Source organism: Limanda limanda, chromosome 12, assembly GCF_963576545.1.
Source record: "Limanda limanda chromosome 12, fLimLim1.1, whole genome shotgun sequence".
NCBI lineage: Eukaryota > Metazoa > Chordata > Actinopteri > Pleuronectiformes > Pleuronectidae > Limanda > Limanda limanda.
In genome coordinates, this window is record NC_083647.1 from 16,108,274 (window position 1) to 16,131,612 (window position 23,339).

Here is a 23,339-nt window from a genome sequence, read left to right on the forward strand (position 1 = left end):
TGGCAGGTTATTAAGTTGTTACGATGCAGGCGAGACCCGAGTTCAAGCCACAGCTCCACCAAGCAATGATGAAGGATTGAAAATGGAAACGCACACCTATTCATCATAGGACTGATTTATTGAGCAGTCACCTCTGTGGTCAGCTGGTAAATAACTCACGATTCCATTAGGTGCTGCATTTTGTGGTGACCACATTTGATTGTTCCCAATGAAAAGGAGGATCAAGCAATAGGAAAATGTATGTTTTTCTTTACAGTCCGTGTTTCTTAACGCGGTGACGTTTTTAGAATTCAGATGAGCTTCTATTTTGGGATGATTGATTGAATGGAAAGGGCAAAGTTCAACTGGAGATTCAATAATTCAAACTACTATTTAAGTTTGTTTACCGAACTTATCTAATTGATCCCCCAGCTCTGCTCCAAGCTGGCTTATTTTCTGAATGCATACATAATCGCTGTGTTTTTTTTCCTTTTTCCTTTTTCCGGGAGTCAACAGAACTAAATGTGCTGCTAAATCTGTGGGACTTCAAAGCTGTTTTTCTCTGCTCTCTTGTCAGGGTCAACACAGATAGCCAACTCCTATCTGCCTCCCCAGGCAAGACTTAGAGCTTTGACTGTTGGTTTGTGGTTAGTGTTCAAACTTGGCTGCAACATTCAGCCGGCCAGCGTCAGTGTCAGCATCAGCATCAGCAGCAGCAGCAGAGGCAACAATGATACACACATGAGAGCTGGCGCAGAGAGAAAAATATGAAAAAGATATATATTGGCAAAACTGCCCTCAAACCCCAGAGAAATGGTTGCAAACATCAGAAAAGAAGGTGAGTCAATCTGGGGATTTTATTTCAAACATCAGCATCATTATTGGGGGATTCATCACATTCAGTTTGACTAATGACAATGGATTCTCATTGGGAGATCATGGCCATTAAAAAGCTATTTAAAACATAATGTGGCATGTATTCATTACCATCATTCGTCTTCATATCTCTCTCTTCATGTATCAGCTGACATCTACATCAAAGTTAACTCTGCACTGAATTTTGATAACCCCCCCCCCAAAAAAAAATCAATCGCTGTGTTCTCAGACCTAATTAAACTGGCTTCACTTAGCGATAAGAGCCCAGAGCAATTTTCACATACACGTACAATGGCTCCAACAGATCTCTGGACCTCGGCCATATGACTTTACAACATCATTTGCGGGCTGTTAGACAACAGAGAGGTTGTAAAGATTTAGTTGAGTTGTAACGTCAAGCGGGCGGAATGTGCTGAAGCTTATCTATCCAGAAATCTATCTGGAAATCTGTCTGGAAATTGAGAAACCTATTAAGAAATCGAGAAATTGACCAGATTCTTGTATGACTGGGCAGGATTAGCAGACTAATGAATAAATTGGCAGTTGTAGGCTATGAGTACTAGAGTGTTGCACAAGCCACAAGTAAGAGATTTGTATGTCCTGTCTGAACAAGCAAAACACATTATTGCTAATTTATCTTAACTCCAGCTCCTCATATGTGAAAATACATATATTCAGTTTCTTCCTGACAGTTAGATGATTGATTTCTTGATTCTGGAAGCTTTTAGTTTAGCTTAGCATAAAGGCTACTGATGGTAGACTCCTGGTCTGAAAATTGGAGCCAATAAGGGAGAGTGAAAATTGTCTTGAGTGACAGAGGATGACTCTACTGGTCTTTGAGTGTGTTTCTACTCAAATAGAATATTTATATTGGGGCACGGACACCATGTGATTGACAGCTGTGTTTGTTAGTTTTGGTTTTCAAAAACCCAGATGGCGCTGGACACAAAGCCAAACTTGTGGCCTCAAAACGGCAGACCACAAACGAGTGGGTTCCCCCTTACCCTCAACACAATGGCTAAACTCTGCCTACCAACACCTGTAAAGCTTACTGTGATTAAGCTGCCTGATGTGGCCCCCATGTATTGACATCCAAGCATCCATCAATCGGGCAAAATGCTAAATGTCCCAGAGCAAACAATACCCCTGCTCGCCGTCTCTCACCTTTCATTACCTCATCCATTCCTTCATTGAAGCCTGTCAGTGTGTGTTCATCCCCCACGCTCGAACATGCTTCAACTGCACAACCAAAATATTGCTGCCTGTGTGGTAAGTTGTTATTGGTGATGGTTTTGAATCTCTGTTCTCACTCTTTCATCGTCTTTGTTCTTCTCCCTCTTCTAAAGCTCGCTCATATACAAAGATGTGGTCCATTGTTGTTCTCTCATTCTCATATTTCCACCTCTTTGTCAATGAATCACCCTCGGTCTGCATCTGGGGGCAAAAGAACCCTTTCCTTTTCTTTCAGAGATTTTGGTGGGGAGGGCTGTATAAACCAATTCACCATTAGACCGATGGGAGCTCCTCTCCCAGCTCTGCTCCCTCCCTGTGAATGGGACATGATTTGTATTCCTCCTCCATCCATCTCCTCCTCCACATCGGCCCCACAGCCTTCCCCCTGCCTGGGACCTCTCTCGCTCCAAACTGAATTACACTCCAGCTACTTCATCCCTTTCCCTCCCTCCCTCACAAACACATGCACACTTCATTTTTCACTCTATCGCCTATTTGTTTTCTCCCTCCCTCTCTCCGCTCAGCTCTTTAAGTCTGACAAACCTTGGTAACATCAAATCTTATCAAATCCTGTGTTCTAAACTCCGTCTCTACTCTCTGTTCAGCTCATTACACGATCACAAGGACGACCTCCGTAAACGCCTGTCGTTCACAACCCACAAACTAGAAATGGTGGAATCGGAGTTTGACTCAACTCGGCAGTACCTGGAGACGGAGCTGCGCCGGGCCCAGGAGGAGCTGGAGAAGTTTACAGAGAAATTACGCAGGTGTGTGTGTGTGTGTGTGTGTGTGTGTGTGTGTGTGTGTGTGTGTGTGTGTGTGTGTGTGTGTGTGTGTGTGTGTGTGTGTGTGTGTGTGTGTGTGTGTGTGTGTTTGCACATGACTCAGTGGACTGGTTTTGTTTGCATGTGCTGTGCAGATTATCAGATCATTAAATCTCCCATTAATAAGAGGCACGCCAACAAAGTTGTGCTGTGATGCTGAGGAAGTTTGGATTAAGTGAAAGATAAATAGTGGTTTCAAATGCTTTGACATTTAAAAACTGCGACAGCTAAACGTCAACGTTAATGCTTTTGTTTACTTTAAGTTAAATAGTTCGTTTTTTCAAACAGATTTATAAGCGAAAGAGTTTATTGGAGACAACATGCCTTCAGAGTAATTGTTCAAGTTCGTCAAACGCCAATATAGTGGCGTGGCGTCAAAGTTCATCAACTTGCCATGACACACAAAATTGCTATAACTTTGGTGTTCGAGGTTTAACCTCCCTCAAACTACATTTGTGTAGTAGCAGCTGCCCCCCTGCAGACATTCATATGGTTTTAAGGAATGGGCATGGCAAAATAACTGACTAGCGCCCCCTTAAGGGCAGCCCAGGCACTACAATTGGCCGACATATACAAAAATCAATAGGCAATGGGTGAAATGTGGCATCTTGCCAATGATACTTAAGGACATTATGTTTTTAAAGAAAACTAATTTTAGCATTTTATCATCTTTCATAACTTTGATATAATTCTTAATTTATTATAGTAATAGATAGTTGAGTGGCCTCCAGATACCAGTTTTAATTTAGTGTGATGATAAACTAACAGCAAATACTTCAAACCCTCTGGTGAGCCGTGGTCATGTTATAAATAAATGTGATAATTCTAATGGTTAAATAAACTTGAAACTCTTCTTTGAATTTTTGGACAAAAACTTTGAAACTTAGAGAGCAGAAGTTTGGAGCATTTTTAGATGTGCCCAGGAGACTTTCTCACCCTGCGATTGATCCTCAAGCTGTTCTCAAATCCTCTCCCTCTCTTTGTTTTGATTGGCAGCCTAACCCCTGCTCTCTGCCTAATTTTAACCCTCTGAGTCTGAATGATGCTTGTTGTTCAACTGAAGTGCTGCTTCATATGTTGTCATTTGCATTTTTACGACTTTCTTTCCTTTTTCTGTTCTTCTAGGATCCAGAGTAGTTATGCAGCTCTGCAGAGGATCAACCAGGATCTGGAGGACAAGATGCACGGGACAGTAAGAGAGTCTCGCTGAAGTGTTTTAAATACATATCATTACAAATCAGTGTCAACATGTTGCCTGGCATAAACCCAACCAAACGTATGTCTTGATTTGTAAAGTGATGGTGAAGGGAAACCCTTAAAACTAATTTGAATTTGTCAAGTGATATTTTTCGGGCAATATTGAAGAGACATGATTTTAGACAAATATAAACAATGTTTGACTGAAGATCAATACAAAGCCTGTAGATACCGTAAGTTCTTTCACGGCAACAACTTCACACACACCCTTTTTCACCATGACTCAAAATTTGAAACAAACATCTGGCAGGATAAAAGTGATGACATTTTATATCCAGAGTCAAAGGTCAACTTCACAAAAATATGAGGATGAGCTATGGTCTCACACATACTAGGAAATCTAAGAGCTATGATCTCTCTCTCTCTCTCTCTCTCTCTCTCTCTCTCTCTCTCTCTCTCTCTCTCTCTCTCTCTCTCTCTCTCTCTCTCTCTCTCTCTCTCTCTCTCTCTCTCTCTCTCTCTCTCTCTCTCTCTCTCTCTCTCTCTCTCTCTCTCTCTCTCTCTCTCTCTCTCTCTCTCTCTCTCTCTCTCTCTCTCTCTCTCTCTCTCTCTCTCTCTCTCTCTCTCTCTCTCTCTCTCTCTCTCTCTCTCTCTCTCTCTCTCTTTTTCCTTCTCTCTCTCTCCATCTCTTGTCTGAGAGATGAGAAACGCGATCTGAACACACCTGTTTAGCAGCATAACCACTCTCATCTCTTTCAGAGCAATTACATGATCACAGTCAGGGAGCACAATCAATGTCCAAAGTAATTGGTCTTTTCTGCCATGCAGCCCTGTTAGAAAACTATTACAACTAACTGCTGTTCTGATCACCTCAGCAGCGGCTGTCCAATCACATCAGGTTGAGAGGTTCCCTGAGAGTCCCCCCCCCCCCCCCACCCCCCTTCAAAGCCTCAGGTTAAGGACTCATCAGACAGAATCTGTGAAGATGTGCCGCCTGTACAGCGACGGCCGACCTCCTGACTTACACTATCTTGATTAAAGTGGATCTTAATCTCATCAGAAGTTTGATCCGCGGAGCTTGTCCTCTCAGCACACACACTGATGGAAGAAGAGTGTGTGAAGATAACAGAGAACAAGCCGTCACTCTCTCGGGTATTGACTCGTTGTGCGATGAATGCATTTCTGTATTCAGCTGATTTTCATGATGCTCATAACTGTTTCTATTTAAAGCGGCAGGAGTCGTTTTACATTTTAAGATACATATCATATGTATATGTTAAGTATGGATGTTTAACTACTTTTTGACGAACAACAGTTTGTCCTGTTGGTTGCATTGGGACATTACAGTGACGACTACAGTGCCCGTTTGAAACCAGTTTGTCAGGAATGGGCTGTTTGCTTGGCTGTGTTGATGCTGGTTGCAGCTCTCTCTCTCTGAAACTGTCTAAGTAACCTGTAATTGAATCACAGCAAGTAAAGAGCGACTTCAGGACTCAGTTCACTGAATCATGAAGTTGCACCACTGCTGCTGCACAAAGAGCTGTTCACCTGTTTATTCAAAGTGCTGTGAAGCTTGACTCAGTACACAGAACCCAGGACGGAGAATTAGCTGTTGTTGCCGTTGTCGTGAACAATGACGTCACTTATGCTGCCATTGCTGCAGAGCATCGGTCGCCTGTTTATTACAGGTTTATTAACACTTAATAGATCACATGTCTAAGCAATCAACACTAGATTCCTCACCAAGAAATACAACAACTTACTCCACATGAAACCTCCATTTATTTTACTCATATGTTTTTCTATATAATATAATTTCACAAAGCTGGAAATAGTTTGCTCTTTATTTAACGAGGTGGAAAAAAAGGTGAAGGAAGCTTCTCAAAGGCCAGCAATGTATTTGCCAAACATTGGAAAAGTCTTTTTGAACTTGTTGTCACTCATCAAGACTTCATTCCCTACATGGCAGCAATACACATCACAGGAAACATGTGTAGGTTAAACTGGGATTCCTAAATACTCTCAGTGCTGTTAACAGTGATATAAACTAAGTTATAAGTCTACAATCTACAATGATTATTAAAAATAATCTATACCCCAACATTGTCTGCTTGTGCTGGTGTTTGGCTCTTTATGCAGAAAAGCTCTTATTTTCAGGTCAAGACGTTATTTTTAGAAATCCAGATATTTTTAGAATTCCAAAAGTGATCCCTAAGACATCACTGTGAGTAGTTTGTAGGCAGAAGCTGCTGTGAATAAACAGTGAGTGAACTCGTGCATGTGAACCAGTCAGGTGAGAAAATTGTAATAAATCAACCCGGACGTGGAATACAGGATTGTACATCCAGACGACAGCCACTCACAACACCATCTGTCTTACGGTATTTGCCGCCTATTATTTGTGATGTTCCAATGTACTGCTTCTTGCTTTGTCACATCCTGAGTAGACAGAGAGCCTGGAATATCTCCCCCCACGGCTCATTCCTTTTCTATGCTACACGCATACATCAATGTGAAAACTGGTAGCTTTGCAAAAGGGATTGTCTGTCTAGCAGAGTCTCTGTGAAGCAAATCGGTCTTCATGGCTTCAGAAAGTATGCTTTTATTTGTACTTTTTGGAGGCAGGCCATTTGCCATTTCTTTTGATGTCATGTCGTGCAATGGCATTTCAAGCGGAGGGCGGGGGTGTGGGGGTTATGCTCCTTTGTAGAAGACAGTACAGGCAGTCAGGCAGTGACAAAGGCAGCTTCAATCAAGTCCGACGCGTAATTAAAGGTTCTGAGGGGCCTGGACCGTCAAGGTCAACTGGAAAACAGGGAAGAATAAAACCTGTTTCATAAAGAGAAGAGCCAGGGATTAAGAACGGGAAGAGCTGACAAGATGCGTGTTGTGATGACATTGAAGTTCTCACAGTCAGCATGGATCTGATCTGCAGATAAACTGTGCAGCAGATGAAGCAGTTGGCACAGACAGAATAAAACGTTATCTGACTTTAGCTTGTAGCCTTTTTGTTCCAAACAGACGGAATCAGAATAGAGGAAACATCAAGGATTTACACCGAACACTGACTGCAAAGAGAGCATAATTATCTACTCAAAATGTCAACTACAAATTTGATTGTATTTATCTAATGACTCAATTGTGTTTGATATTATCTTCATCTGTCTTTTAACAAGACGTCATACTGTGGTTCTTCAGCGGGAAGGAGCTGTCCGTGGTGCTGAAGGCCTTTGTTTTTCTGAAGCCTCGTTACAATCCGTCTGGTGCAGGGTCAGTGAACCAGCAGCCGCCCGGAACAGGCAGGAAATCAAAGTCTTACCCAGTGACTGCCCTCTCAACAGGGTTAAGGTCCCATTCCCCAGCAGCCTTCCACCACTTACCACAGGCCTGTTGTTATTTTTCTGGAGTTCTTCTCATGAACCTACGCAACTGGACTTGGTTGGTGTTTCTTGAAGACGTAGATTAATTGATTTCAGTTTCAGCACTTTTTTTATCTGGTCAATCCCATTCAGATTGATATAACTACATCATTTCCTAATTATAACAAAAACGATTCACTGGGACATAATAGAAGGAAAGATAATCAAAAACAACACGAAGATCAGTATGAATAACAAAATAGTCATCAGTCTGGTAAACCAGCCTATTTTCAAACATTGAGATTTATGACTTGTTCATGTCCCTCGGGGGCTAGAAAGTGGAAACTGTTTCCGAACTGACTATTAGTCTGAATAAAGAAGCTATTTTAAGACGCCACTATCGATTCTAACTTGTGATAATGGGCATCTGTCATTATTTTTCTATATTGTACAGACTAAATTATTTCTACTTTGAAAGACTGATCAATAGGATAATCAATAATGATATATGACTGCTAGTGGCAGCCGTCCTCTAAGCATCCTGGAGTGCTTTATATGATCCTGTTATATGAATCTATTGCCTGTCATAACCAATACTGAACTATTTATGTTTATTTATAAAGCACAGTGGCTCAGTCTCTGATTTGTTCTTTTTATAAAGAAAAGCATTAAATTATCAATATTGTGCAATCCAGGATCAATGCATTTGAGTTACACAGTTTCATGGAGGGTGATATCAGTCCAGTGAGCATATGTAAGGCTGACATCTTAATCTAAAACACTGAGACGTGAATACGCTGGCAAGAAAAACAGAGGAGAAATAAACAGAATATGGAGGTTTACGCTCATAAATACTGTATGTATCGTTCTGTTAGAAATATGTGGTTGGGGAACAGAGTAGTCATGGAAACCTGAGGTAGGGAGGCATTTGTTGTTGTTTTGAAGTCACAGATTCCCCAAAGAGGGACAGACCAAATAGCAAATGATCGCTTCTCCATTTCTCCTCATCTTTGTTTACCAGTGTGAGATGTGTGAGATGTGTGAGGGGAAGAACAGCCTTGGTGGCGAATGAGAAACGTGTCAGAGGGTCGTGTTTGTGTGAATGTGTCGCTCTGGGATTGTACCTGTACGTGTGGTTCACTGCTCTCCAGTGAGCAGCAGCGAGGCTGGCCACTAATTACCTCCATTCACACTACAGTCGTAAATCATAACCGTGTGTGAAAACTACACAATGGACAGAAGCAGCAAAGTGAAACCAGGCAGATGCAAATACCCCTTATTAGTAACTCCCTGTGTTAATGTTATATAATATAGTATTTTACTCACAAATTCCATATCTTTCCCGACATTTATCCTTTCATTTTAGTACATGCTTTAGCTGGTGTGGCAGTAAGTAGAGTGCATGCCTTCCTGATCTGGATCTGCAACAAAACATTTCTGCAAGTTTATCAATACTTTTGATCCTTCTAATAAACCGACAAATAAAGATAAAAACATAATCTACTAACACTTATTGTCATTGTAAAAATATCCTAATAAAGTTTACTGCTCTGTGTCATATTCTCAAAAAACTATTATACACATTAATGATCCACACTGTTGCACAAGGTTCCTTCATGATCCTACTCAACAGAGCGACAAAAATATGTATTAATCCACAGAAATAAATAGTCCCCAACAAAAGTTTGAGTAATGTTAGCAATGACCCGATATTTTCAATAACTATTCGGCCTATTTTTTTTACTTTTACATCCTTGGTATGACCCAATGGGCAAAGTGTTACGAGCAGGGTAGAGAATTTAAAAAGTTAAAAAAAACAGTATCACTATTCACTAATAAGGATAACACACTTCTGTTTTTCGGTATTTCTATGATATTTTTGACTATGAGGAAAAATAAAGAAATATAGACCGTTTTTGAAATTCCTCACTAATCACTTTCGGTATTTCGTATACCCTATGCAATGCACTCATTGTTTCCCGTAATGCATCGTAAAAGTAGCGTTCAACTAATTGTCAATAACCGAGCAATATATACCATCGTGCATTGTTCTCATGTCTCAGCACGTCTCAGCTTTCTCTGTCTGGCGATTCTACTCCTCCTTATTCTCATCAAATGTATCAGAATTATCATGAAGACCGATTTTAATCACGTTTAATATTTCCTATGGGGTACATAGTTATTTAATGAGCAACACAAGACAAACCTGAGTTGTTGTGTTAACATATGTAATAAGAGGAGAGCAGAGCAGCAACACGTTTATTTCTACATTTAAAGATGGACATTCAACATGTTTTCACCTTAAAGTATTGAACTTTAAAACTACTGTGAGAATTAATACTGGGCCAACGCCGTTGTTGTTGTTGTACGTCACAATCCTGCAACAGCGACCTAGTTACTGACGCAGAGAAAATGCAACGAGTATCGTCTCTAAGCTTTTCTTTTTGTTTTGCAGATGATCCCACCACATAGTCCTCTACATTCTACATTCAAGTCCCCATGTAGTGAAGTAGGGGTCAGTGAATTCTGGACACAGCCAGTCGATGTCCATGTTTGCATCCAAAGCTTTTTGGAAATAGAACATCACTAAAAACAGAATATACAATTACTATTGTCTATGTTATTTACAACAAAAATCACTGACCTGAAGAAAAGCCTCATTCGTTGGAGCACATATTGATCATGATCGATTACATGTTGTGCAGCGAGGTTTGTCCAGTTGATAATCACACTGATCCTATTGGCTCTGAAAGGTAAAAATCATCTTTCTCTGGTTGGAAAATGATCACCACTTGTATGAGACACATTGCATGTGATTTATAAAAGTCAGAATAGTCCTGACTGATTAATCACAAACTGACATTGTTAGCATCACATGAGAAGTTATATATGGATAGAAAAATACAATACTGTGTCTGCTGATCAACGGAAAACTGCTGTTCACTAGACTCAGAATCTGCTTTGTTCAGGGGGGATCATTATCTTCAGTGTTTTGATTTGAAAATCTTTTTTAATTAGGTGGAGAACATCTGATTTGTTTTTTTTCTTTTTCTTTTTCTTGCCCCCAAAAAAGAAGACAGTATTTAGCTGGAGTGAAGCGTTTCTGCTCTCTGCTCTAAACCCACGTTTGCAGTAATTGCATCTCATGGGATTCAGGCTTCATTTGTCCAGTGAAGAGGCAGAATCCTGCAGAATAAACCTCAATGAAAACCAGGGCGTCTCGGAGGAACACTCACAGAATTTTTTTGCAACAAATTATGTAATTGAAACAAGCTCTTCGGGTTTTTGTTTTTTGTTGTTAGTGTTTCAATTCATCACATATTTACGTTACTGAGAAGTAAACTGTGTCCGATTTAAAGGTGTGTTCACTCTTCATGTTTACCTTTAATAAGACACGTGGACATGTAGAGGCTGCAGCGAGTCTCTGATGAACAATATCCTCCTCCCCTGGGTTGATCTCCTTAAGATATGATAGATGTAATTTGCATATTAATTTTCCTTGATGCTGTTATGTTCACCAGCTGATAAGAACGTCTTGGTGATAGCCTGTGTATCCAACACAATGTGACTGAAGGAGGAAAAAAACTGTGTGATTGAGATTCCTCCTCTGTCCATATAACGCTGTAATTAAAATTACACTTCCTCCCTTGCTCCACAATCCAGCGCAAGATCGTGTTCATCTCATCAAGCCCATTTAAATTTCCCTCTGTTCATTTTAAATCTATAGGTCGACAGTTTTGCCTCTAATCATGTGCAAAAGGAGAATCAGCGTGTTAGAGAATCCAAGCAATTACTTGATATTTCAAAGTTATCAGAGTCAGAAGGTGGAAGGAGGTAAAAAAGATTCTTACACTTGACTTCAAAGTTGTAGATTCATTTAAAAGATGTACTATACTGGTTTCACACTTTTACATGTGTGGTCACCGCCAGTTCCCACAAATCATTTCACATTTGAAAGACTTTTATCACAAGAGACATGTTAGATGATATGATATTTTAAATAGACACTGTGGTGTTTGTTTCTCGTATAATAGCTACTCTAGTTAAAATAACTGCTGGAGATCGAAATAGCAACGCGTTAGCTGATCTCAATTTCTGAACAGTGATAATCTGCTAATGTTAAATTTACAGTTTGTTACACTTCCCCCAAGTTGCCATAAAAAGGACTTTAACGCAGGTTTATGTAGAGTTCCAATTTGAGTTTTTAAACATAGTGGTGTTGCACTTTTACTCCAGTAAAGGAGATGAATCCCTCCTCCCCCACTTCGTAATCTACAAATTTACGTACAATAAGACACCAGTAGAATGGCGTTGTGGTTAGCAGCTGTGCCAGCAGGGAAGAGTGTGACTTGTGATGGTGTCAGGTCGGATTGGCTCCACCTCCCCCAGTGACCCTCAAAGGATGAGTGTTAAAGCTTCTAAGCAAAACTGACTCGAAAGACGGATCAGGGAGCAAATACATATTTAAAATAACAACAGCCTGATATGGACGTCTGCACAGTCAGCATCACGAAAATACAAATAGAAATCCGGTGTAATGAGCTGGAGAAGGAGCGCCACAGAGCCGCGTGTCTCGACGGCTGATTAATGAGACTATAACAGAATTAGATTTAAATATCAAAGCGGGCCTATGGCTTAAAGTGACATTAATTGCCACCTATCATACTGGCTATGTACCCCTGTATTTCAAAACAATCACCGCCATTGAGCAGAGAGAGGAGTGGGAGGCCCAGCCGTGTGCTCAGAGCTGTATCATTTGTCAGCTGCTGCTGTGTGGCAGGTTTCACAATTACTGCCGTGCGTGTGCTTGTGTGTATGTGTGTTTGTGTGTGTGTGAGAGAGAGAGAGAGAGAGAGAGAGAGAGAGAGAGAGAGAGAGAGAGAGAGAGAGAGAGAGAGAGAGAGAGAGAGAGAGAGAGAGAGAGAGAGAGAGAGAGAGAGAGAGACTCAAAAATAATAATTTCTGAGCCAACAGAACCCATTACAGGCTGCAATGTTAACTGCAGTGTGCAATATGAAACTGATGGGAAACAAAATAAACAAAATAATGACGTCTCAAGAAAATCTATCGCAGCTTTAAAGCTTCAATATATCATAGTCACCGGATTTAAGAACATTTTAATTGCCGTATACTTTCACTCTTATGTTTGGTCCATGTCCAATTCACTATCATGGAGGAGGCGGGTTTTAGGAGCTACACTGCAGCCAGCCAGCAGGAGGCAATGGAGATGCTTTGGCCTCACTTTGGAGGAACTGTCTCGTCGTCCGTGTTCATGTGTAATTTATGGTGTAGGTTCTCCTCCATATTTGGGCTGATGGTAGTGGATGAAAGGTCAGGGCCATCCGAGTCATTACAGAGACGTCTGAGCAGAAGCTGCTGAGATAAATGAAATAAATGAGATAAACGTGGACGCACAGAAAGACCGACCGCCAGACGTCAACATCACCAGGCCCGGATCTGAAATGTCACTGCAGCACAGTCATTTTACATTCCTTTGACAGTAATCACTGAAAATGGAACGAGTTCTTCTTCATTTGTCTTTTCTCTCCTCCTCATTTTTCTCCCTCTTTCCTCTCTCCCCCTCCACTTTTCTTCCTCTTACTCCCAGAGTAATTGATATGATATGAACTCTGGCAACTGTAATCTTCTTTTAATTAAGACCTGCTGCTGGCACTGGCTTCAGACTGATAGTAACATACAGCTCTCTTCCTCTCATTTTTCTTCCCCCTCTATATTATCTTATTTTTCTTCTGTCGCTCCTCCAACTCCGGCTCCCTCTTCCTCCGCTTGTTATCTCAACACTCAACTCTTTCCTCGAACACCGTTCCCTTCTTCTTATCGTCTATTCTGTCTACCTCTGTCATCCTTTGTTTTTATTTCTCTGATGTCTCCTCTCCCTTGCTGATTCTTTCTCTCTTTTTCTCTTCGCTGCAGTCCCAGCACCACGAGGAGGAGAAGAGATCCCTCAGCCGGGAGATCATCGTCCTCAACAACCACCTCATGGAGGCGAAGCTCACCATCAATAAACTCAGAGAGGACAATGTGAGTTCTCAGCGCTGCGTCGTGTGATAATTGCTCCGACTGACAAATGTGCGATAAGTTTGTAGTAACTCAGTTTTACTTGAAGCATTACTCATACTGCCAACAGATATTATATGATACAATTCTTCATATAAGTGTCTAAAAACAACTACTCCTATGTTATAAATCTTTTTGACTTGTGTATTTGCATTAGCCTAACTTTTTCCAATAATATTCAAACTCAGAGAAATCAATTTCATACAAGGGACTATGATGTTTTCGCCTTTTACCAGCTAGCTTGTGTTTCCCTTCTCGTTTGTATTAGTCAGTGGTAATGGATCATGATTATTTATTGCCATTTGCTGCGCAATGCTGAAGCTCTCCCATTAAAGCACAAGCGGTAAAGGTCATGAAGACAACAACTCCCATGATCCCACACTGCGTCACGCCATCATCGAAAAGGTCTTTTGTCAGAGACCTCTAGCGGCCGAAGTTACATATTGTATGTTTAAGCAGCAGCCTGGAAAGCTAGGGTTTTCAATACTGGAACAGCTAGCAAGAGATGCACAGACCTTGAAAATATGCAACCGATTCATCCCATCTCCTCCCATCAGCCGTTTCTTCTAAGCTACAACCCCAAAACACATGAATGTGCACTGACTGACAACTGCTAGAGGCTGAGTTTATTGCAGGAAATAAGAAACAACCAAAGCTACCACAGAAATCTGGAGCCATGGGAAGTTGCTTTCCTTGCTTGGTCGGTAACCCGGCTCCATCAGCACAAACAAACACTTGGCTCGCAAGTCTGAAGTGACAGCTCTTCAAAAAGCTGTTTGTCCTGAAAGAAACACGTTCTCCTGCCACATTGGCAGCAGCCTGTGTGAACCAAATCTTGCCAAAAGTCTCATATCGACCGTGTTTCTGCAACATCCTGGATATGTGTGCATCAAGGAGCCACAACAGATAGAGGTATTAGCTCTAAGCCACTGGGTGTTTTATCGTGATTATCCTCAAATCAATGGGCATCCTCAGGGCTGCCACAAGTTAGAGCCGGGCCGTGTGGATCTCAGCTCAGGGGCCATGTGGCAATCTGGTGCCTCAATTTCTTTAGAGCGATTTTACTGATATTTCTACTGAGGGCTCCAGGTTAGGTTAGATTCTTGTCTCTAAGGCTACGGTGGTTTTTAGCCCATCTGAGCTATTGAGCATTTTGACAATCCCTCCAGATCCGTCCTGGCTGATTGGAGTCAAGGTTCATTTTGAGTGGGTGGAGAATTTGTTCCATCAGAGGGAGCAGCAGCGAAACAGGCACGTTCTCAAGAGAGCAAGCTTTGACAGGAAAGCTTACAACGTGAAGAAATCCAGTAACCTTTCCTATGTGTCATGCCTGAGATCCATGAGAAGTCAATACATCGTATCACATTTAATGTCGGACATTTGTGTTACGAAAGTCGATCATAGACATCAAACAGATTCAAAATGACCAAAAGGAAAAATATTTTATTCATAGTAATTTGATGTCTCTTCTGTGCAGACATGCAAACATCTTCCTGAAATTTACCGGAGGGGTTGTACGTTAGAACACAAACATCCGAGTCTGTTGCTGCAGATGTTTTTCCGAAAACATTTCCTGCCAGCCCCCCCAGTAAAATGTCCAACTGAGCCCAAAACAAACTGGAAAAACAAGAGGGATATTCCACAAACATAGAAAAACATGTCAACTTGAAAACACCACAGTATTTGAGAGCTATTGGTGATAAGGGGCTAATTATGGCGTCCGTGTGCTATTAACAAAACCATGTGATCACGTTGTGACCTGCATCCTGCTCGCTCTACCAAGGGACACCCCCCCCTCACTTGAACGTTGTGTACCCGGAAAATCTCCTGATGCGTTCTTCATATGTGAAAGACAATCTGTGGAGCTCATGTCTGAATATGGCTTCAGTAGGGGTTATGGTGAGGAGGAGGAGGAGTGGGAGGAGGAGGAGGAGGATTGGGGGGAGACCTTTTAAGTGTGTGCTCAGGTGCCCATTGTCTCGATATCAATCCATGCTTATTACTACCTAATAGACTGCATAACAGAAAACTACATATAGTAATATAGAGACGTCGAAATAACCGGCTGATGTGTCTCCCTGGAGAAACGCACCAACACAGCTGACGTTAACTCAGACATCGCTGAGGTCTCACAAGTCTATTTGAACCAGCCACAGAAACTACAGGGAGCACGAATGTCCCCCTGGCTACAGAGTGAAAAGAAATAAAGTGATTCAAAAAGCACTGGTAGGGGAGCTGAAACTGTCAAAGAGAAGACTTTGATGTGATTGGAGGTATTGTCGGGAGGCGGCTAGCACTGACCTTTATATGTGCACGGATTGAACAAAAGGGGAGAGAAGGAAAAGAAACCAGCTAAACCGACTAACCACCCACACAAACACGTGCATGAAAAGGACCACGGAGAACTACTAAACCAAGTATCTGCTCGGCCGGATGAAATTTCACAAAAAATCTCAAAATCACCCGTTATGGGAGAAAGAGATAAACGACGCTGCAGCAGCTGCGTAGACTGAAGGGTGGAGATAAGTGAGCGAACTGTTTCAGACGACTTTGTTAAAATTAGCACAGACTGTGTAGACAGAAGATAGATCACAAATGAGAACGTTTGGTTATTAAGATGCAAACGCTTGATGTCAAGTGAAAAATACACGTTGACTAATTCATCTCGACCTGCTTCAATGGATGAATGTGTTCCGTTGATTTGACGGGCCACTAAATCAATGACTTTCATTTTCTAGTTGGTTAACAAACCCATATAACTCCTCTTACATTTATAAATCTCAAATAATTGTTACCCCAGTCATGGCAGGTTCCTTTTTCTGTCTCTCCATGACCCATAATTAATTTATAAGAACCTCATAAATAGTAAATTTATGTGATTTATTTTTAGACCTATTGTTGCTACAGCTCATTTGTAGCACTACAGTGCTCGGTCCTGAAATAGTTTCCCCCACAAGTTCCGGATTATTACGCTATAATTAAACCATAATTAGAAGGGCTGTGCTATGAAGTGTTACAGATTTTTCACAGGGGCAGCGCCGACATAATCCCCTCGGTCAAAAGCTTACCTCAACAATCAGGCTGCCAAAGTAATCAAGTTTGGGAAGCGCGATTTTAGTGATTTATCTTTTTTTTTGCAGGACCTGTACAGGAAAGACTGCAACCTGGCCGCCCAGCTGCTGCATTGCTCCAAGTCTCACTACAGAGCTCACAAGATGTCTGAGGTGAGCTCCCCTGCACTGCTGCTGCATTAATGTGTCAGCTCAGATCTGGGCTGCAGCAACAAGGCTTTGAATTGGGATTTAAAACCAAACTTCTCCATTAAAACTTTTTTTTCTTATTAAACAAAATTATTCCAGTATGATTCGACACAATCTACTCACAAATCAAATTGGCGTATAAAAGAAACCTTTCCTTGGGGAATACAACAGTGTTTTTGAACATTTTTGATTTAGGAAAATATATCAAACTCCTCAGTGTGTTAAATAATAAATAAATGGGATATAGTGTACACAGAACATTTGTTTGATTTTAAACAGATTTAAAAGTGAATTGATACAAATATAGATTCAATGAGCAGGTTTCAATATCAAAGGTTCCGCATCTCTAGAGAATTTTATCTTTTACTGTTTGGCTTTTAAAACCGTTTAGTTTGTTATATAATGTATAAAAAATCGGTGTTTTATGAAACCTATCCAAATAGTATAAAGTTTAATAGGGTGGGGGGTTCCCTGCCGAAGTTGGACCTAATTATTTCTAAAACCCTGGCTGAAGACCAGAATCGATAAAATCACATCATCCATCACCGACCTTATGCTGCTTATAATAATGTATTATCCCTGTAATGGAGAGATGTTCCCTGCGTCGTGTCGCTGTAGCATTTAAAGCCTGGGCGAGTGGGTTTCACAATAAGACACAGTGCTCATGCCTCCTCAGTCAGACTGATGAAGGTCTGCTGTCTGAAGGCCCATCTGTCTGCATCCGGGCTGCGCATATAATGAGAGAGCGGATGAATGGAGGCTGAACTGAAGTGACACCTGATGCACAAAAGAAGAAAAGTTATGTTATGAAACAGGGCTGATAATTGAAGTCTTGAACACAAACACATTTTTCAATCTGCATCGTTGAATATTCGGGGATGAGATGAATCAGCCCAACTCGTTGGACATATGAAGACAGCATGTTTTATGCTTTTCTAATAATTCAAATTCAATTGAAACAGATTCTGAAGTAAACTGAACAAGAGCGGACTAGTTCAATACTGGAGATAGAGTTTCTATCAACTCATGGGACTTTAGCTATAGATTTATCTTGCACTTACAGCTTGGCCTCATATAGAAACTGGAAGCAGCATTTGTCTTTTCAACAGGTTAAACCATTCTGTAGAAACTATATTATGCCTTTTTTATATGTGTCAAATTGAAGACTTAAAGCTTTATTATGTGGAATTATAACTGCCACTGTGCTAAATCTACCACATTATCATGAAATACTACTGTTACTGCTGCTTCCATGCACTGGATATGTTCCTGAAGATTTGTGGAAGGGCACTATGTGAGAATGAGGATATTCTCTGTAGCCTTTCCTGCCAGCCCCCCAAGTAAAATGTCCACAAAATGTCTGAGACCTTGTGAGAATACAGCAGGACATTTCCAGTGAGTGAGGGTCTGTGTTGTTGACGCTTCTGACACACGACAGACACAAAAAAGTTCACTTACTTTCGAGTGAAAAAGAGGAGCCATACTCATAGAAGTGAGATGTCGACGAGGTTTTCGTAGCAGAATTTATGCGTCATGTCCTGCTGCTCTGCCCAGGCCACGCCCCCTGAATGTTTCCAGATTTTCCTGATGTGGTGACTCAGACGATCTCTGGAAAATGTCCCGACACGCAGTTTTCTGGACATGAGCACAGCTATAATGGGGATAAGCTTAGAAATGACAGTGTGAAATTAACTCATTTGTAAGAGGAACCCTGTTTTTCTGAAGTTACATCGTTTCACTGTGTTTAAAATGAAGATAAAATTGCTTCGAATGTGGAGTATTTTTAAACCTTTTACATTGAACTGCTGTAACGCCTAAAATAGCAAACGCCACTTCCATTAGACACCATTAACCCACTTCCTTCAATAAGACCTGTGGACACATGGATTAACGCTGCAGAACTATGTGACTGTTAATTAAGATTTGCCTCATATAGCTGCTCATGCTGAGCTAGCTGACTTGACTTGTCTCCCCCCACAGCCTCACCTACTTTCCATCTCTATTCCCTGGAGGAGGCAGCGGCTGCTAAAAATAGCCCGGACTTAAAAGATACAGGTTATTTTATGTTGAAGGGAGATTCTATTTCTTAACAAAGCCAAGTCAGTATTTTATGTATTTTTTTCCTATTCCCTGCTGGAGACCCAGAGCACTGGTTTAATTTAAATCTAAGCCGTTCCCTGTGGAACTGATACGTGTTTGATGGTAAAAGAAGACGGAGGCACTGGGAAAAAGACAGGAAGAGAGAGGAAATGAGGGCTCTTTGGTTGAGAAGGCAAGAAGAGAGAGATGAAAGATAAAGAAGGGGAGGAGAGAAAAGCTCCTACTGACCCCGACCAGCTTTAATAGGCAGAAAAGAAGCGGCCTGTCAGGAACAGTTTTCTCAAACATGAGCCAATCAAACCAGATTATGTGTCTGTGTGTTAGAAAGAGAGAGCGAGAGAGCATGAAAGAGAAACAAGAAAGGGAACATTTGAAGAGAAGAAATGTTAAGAAATGTCAAGTAGAGATGTTAGCATTTTGTTGTATAATTAATCAACCTCCTTTTGTTCTGTTTCATGTTCTGGAGATTTGTCGATCTCAGTGAAGTAAACAAGAGAAAAAACTGTACAAACTGTAAAATGCAATAGTGTTGGGAATAAAGCAAATAAATAAATGAACGGACAATTTGCTGGAAAGTTTGTTACAGGGGCTGAGCCGGCTTTTCCCCTGAGATATGTAACCTGTCTGGACTCTGTGGGCGGAATAAAAAAATTAATTATTTTCTAAACCAGGACTATAGATTGAAATCCTTGAGGAACAGGTCATGGAATAAGTTTGAGTAAGAGATGATTGTATAAATAACTAGAATGGGGCTCAGAGTGTAAACCTCGGCCAAGACCCAACATTCCCCTCAGGGAACCACAATAAAAATTGTATAAGGTTCTGCAGCAAATTGCACACACTCAATATTATCAGTTGCCTAAACATGCCTTATTTCTTTCATCAAGATCCATGAATTGAAAGAAATGTTGAATCTCACAATGTTAAAGAAAGTGAAAACTCCTGGATCCAGCCCCTAATCCAGATCCGCAACAAAATTGGCTCAATCTGTGTAGACATTCTTTAATTTCCCTTCTTCATCAAGCTCCTTCTGTCTTCTGTCTTCCAGCTGCCGGTTGATTTTCAGGAACGCATCAGTTCCCACATGGAGAAACATAATCGTGGCAGCGGCTCCACCATGGCCATGTGCCACTCCAATTACAACGACGCCGTGCCCACGGCCGTTATTGCCAAGGTCCTTGAGAAGCCAGAGCCAGGAAGCAGTTGCCCTGTGACGCGCTCGCCAAGTCCGCTGCCGCCCGATGGAGTCTTCCTTACGGGATCGGGAAGCACAGAGCACCTGAACCGTCGCGTTTCTTACAAATCCTCGGACTTGTACTGCAGCGACACCGCCCTCTACTGCCCTGAACGATGGCAGGAGACGGAGCGCAGGCAGAGCGTCGACCTACACGGCACCGCGCTGCTTCAGCTCCACGCCCAGAACTCCACTGACAGCAACCCGGAGGAAGAGGCGTACAACTCTGAAGGTTTCTCCCACCATGAACCTCCAGCCTCCTTCCAACACCATAACGATTTTGGGACTGGTAGCCTCCCTGTTTCCAGTTCTTACTCCAGCTTCAGCCTGGCATCGGACGAGAAGGGTGGAGTTAGCGTCGGGTGCGGGCGCACTGCCAGCAGCACTTTGTCCTCCTCTCACCAGGGGCTCTACATGGACTGGCGAGACGGTGGCAGTGGAGACTATGAGCGTAAAAGCATGTCTTCCTATGATAAAGACAGCTCAAGTTTCCCAAAGTCCCACAGCATCCAACACATGGCGGCCCCCAGGAGCCCACCGAAGGGCACGTCCCCAGCGTACACACGGACGGCCTCTTGCTTCAGTGAACCATACCAATCCAGCTCCCTTCGACTGGCCTCTTCCCAGAGTATGGGCTCTACAACCGGACTGGGCCCAGTTCGTGACCGAGCTATGGACAGTCGGGGTGACATCCTGGTCCCGGAGGACGACCTGAGCAGCCGCTGGAGACAGCTCAGCGTGGAAGACATCAACAGCTTCTCCTCTTCCTATCGTAACCTCTCGGGTGGGCGGGTCTCTCCGTACAGCTTCTCTGAACGTCAATTTGCCGTGAGCCCCTCCAGTAAGGTCAAGGGATCTCTCTACAGCAGCTTCCAAGATGGAGATGACGTCTTCCATAGCCGCATGCTGGACCAGTGTTTTGCTGTGGGCCCCCCTTCGCCCAGCCGCAGTCCCAAACCGATGGAGCACCACAAGCCGGAGAAAACGTCTATGCTGTACAGAGCCAAGGACGACAGTCAGGACTCAGAGTGCAGCCTGTTCCTCTCAGGGAGCTCCAAGGACAAGGAGAGCAGCATGGGGGCCAGCAGCGCCAAGAAGGACTACGTGAATCTGAGCGCGGACAGCTCGGCCGAGTCCTTACATCACAGCTCCCTCGAGGCCTCCAGTCTTCAACACTACCCGAGCCCCCGGCCCAGCGTCCGGCCCCGCCCGAGCTCCAGCTCCGCCCTCAGCGTCGGCCCAGCACTCCCAAAGAAGACCTCTCTCAGATACCAAAAATTTGGCAGCACGGGACTCACGAGGAAGGACAGTTTGACCAAGGCCCAGCTGTACGGTACACTGCTGAACTGAACCCAGGAAGGGAGCTTTCCATTTTATGCATGACGATGATTCATAACTTACTGTACTGTACTGTACGTCTCCCTGCAGCAAACATACTTGATGTGACGGGATATTGAGATGTTGCTGTTTTATGTATCTCTTAGCCAAGGCACGTTTCATACAGCCTGCAACAAGTTTTCTATCGTGTGTCACACAGTGTTGCTCCCTGAGACCAGCTATTCACTATGTTTTTATCTGAGGACGATGATTAGAGCCACTCGGATAAAGTTCACTGACACATTCAACACAGGTCCGTCGACAATTTACTCTTATTTTGGTGTTAAGTACTGTTAGTAAAATCAGCGGAAGACCATAAAGTCTTGCTCTGATATACACGGAACAGAGAATAGACAAACATTAATTACTCATGTTTGGGAGAGTTTATCTAAATGTATCCAGCAAATAAGCAGTTACAAAGATTTATCCTAATTTCTCTTAAAGATGCTGAACAATGCACATAAGTGCGATGAAAACACAAATATTTTAGCTGAATTGTTTCTCATAGGGTCATTATCTATAAACGAAGGGTATGTTTTATGATGATTATTTTTTTTATAGGCTGCTTAAAAGATATCACTAGACAGAAAATGACACATAATAAAACACAAGTTCTTGTAGTGTTGGATTACACAGGTTAAAAGTTCTGAACATGTATTTCTAAAAGCATAGATTAATTATAGTGTACAAACAAAACAATGTACATTCAGTAGAAATGATTACAAATAAATTAAAGAGTAATAGATCCAGATATGAGCTGCAACGTTTTTAATCATAACTCAGCTGTAAAAAAAAATCTTATTTTTTATATCAGAGCAAGATGAAATGTGGGACTGAAATTGCACAGTAGTTACTAACATAGAAATAAACCAGGACACTTGTGAAATTGCCTTATTCCTGTTCAGTGGACTGACTGGTCTCCTTTACAGCATCTAACAACTGTGCACATATGGTCTATATCTGCTGTTTTGTTAATGTACGTGTACAATTACTACTACTGTTACTACTGTTACTACATACAGCGTACGTTCTTCCTGTCAGATAACACACACACACACGTGCAGTTTCTTGGAGGAGGATTAAGTCTTGTTTGTAGACTGAGGGTATTTCTCCACTGGAATCTGTTTTAGCTTGAAAATGACGAGGATTAATTCCCGTATACAAATCATTCGGCTGAATTTCTGCAGACTCCTCATCACTGTTGGCACCGGTTTCACAAACTCAAACTCAAACTGCTGCTTCTTGTTTTCAGCAGAATTATTAATAATAGGGAAAACTCACCAGGCAAACTAGCTGATCTGCACAAAAAGGAGCAGAGGAAACTGAACAGGTAGTTAAAAAAAAAACACGAAACAAGGCTCATTAAAGACAAAACTGTACAGTCAGTGTGTTGATGTTACACCAGCATGCTCAGTTAGGCTACTTTAGAGAAAACACTGTGACAAGACTTGGCGAAGACTTACTTGTCTTTGTCGCCTGAACTTAATGTAAAGACAGGTTGCCCTGCAACCCAACTACCTGACTGTCACTAGTACAGATGGAGACAAAAGTACAGTATTAAATACAATATGTCTGTGCTGCCTCTTTCAGTGTGACGGATGTGCAGCTCTACAGATCTGAGAGGAACGGCGACAGGAAGGAACTCGGCTTTGCCCTCGAGTGTTTTCTCTCTGAACGCCGCCGCCGCGCTCCTTCCTCTCCCGTTCCTGCAGAACTGGAAACTTGCTCGAGGTTGTTTATTCAGATTTCAATACTGCAACTCTTCTCATTGACCTTGTGACGTATATGAGGGTGAAACGGCTCCACACAGGCCACTAACAGT

General features: G+C 42.1%; 1 protein-coding gene across 1 annotated transcript; it reads left to right on the plus strand.

Moving 5' to 3' along the window:
- Positions 1–746: 746 nt before the first annotated feature.
- LOC133016087 (brain-enriched guanylate kinase-associated protein-like) lies at positions 747–21,490 on the plus strand. Its single transcript, XM_061083404.1, has 6 exons — positions 747–817; positions 2,694–2,855; positions 4,038–4,104; positions 13,403–13,510; positions 16,687–16,770; positions 19,955–21,490. Exons 1-6 carry the CDS (start codon positions 747–749, stop codon positions 21,488–21,490), a joined length of 2,028 nt encoding a protein of 675 aa, XP_060939387.1.
- Positions 21,491–23,339: the final 1,849 nt, after the last annotated feature.

Excerpts from the sequence above, each read along its gene's own strand:
- LOC133016087 (XM_061083404.1), top strand. The coding sequence starts at position 747 with ATGAAAAAGATATATATTGGCAAAACTGCCCTCAAACCCCAGAGAAAT. Across the intron at positions 818-2,693 it reads TGCAAACATCAGAAAAGAAG|CTCATTACACGATCACAAGG; the intron begins GTGAGTCAATCT and ends CTCTCTGTTCAG. Across the intron at positions 2,856-4,037 it reads TTTACAGAGAAATTACGCAG|GATCCAGAGTAGTTATGCAG; the intron begins GTGTGTGTGTGT and ends CTGTTCTTCTAG.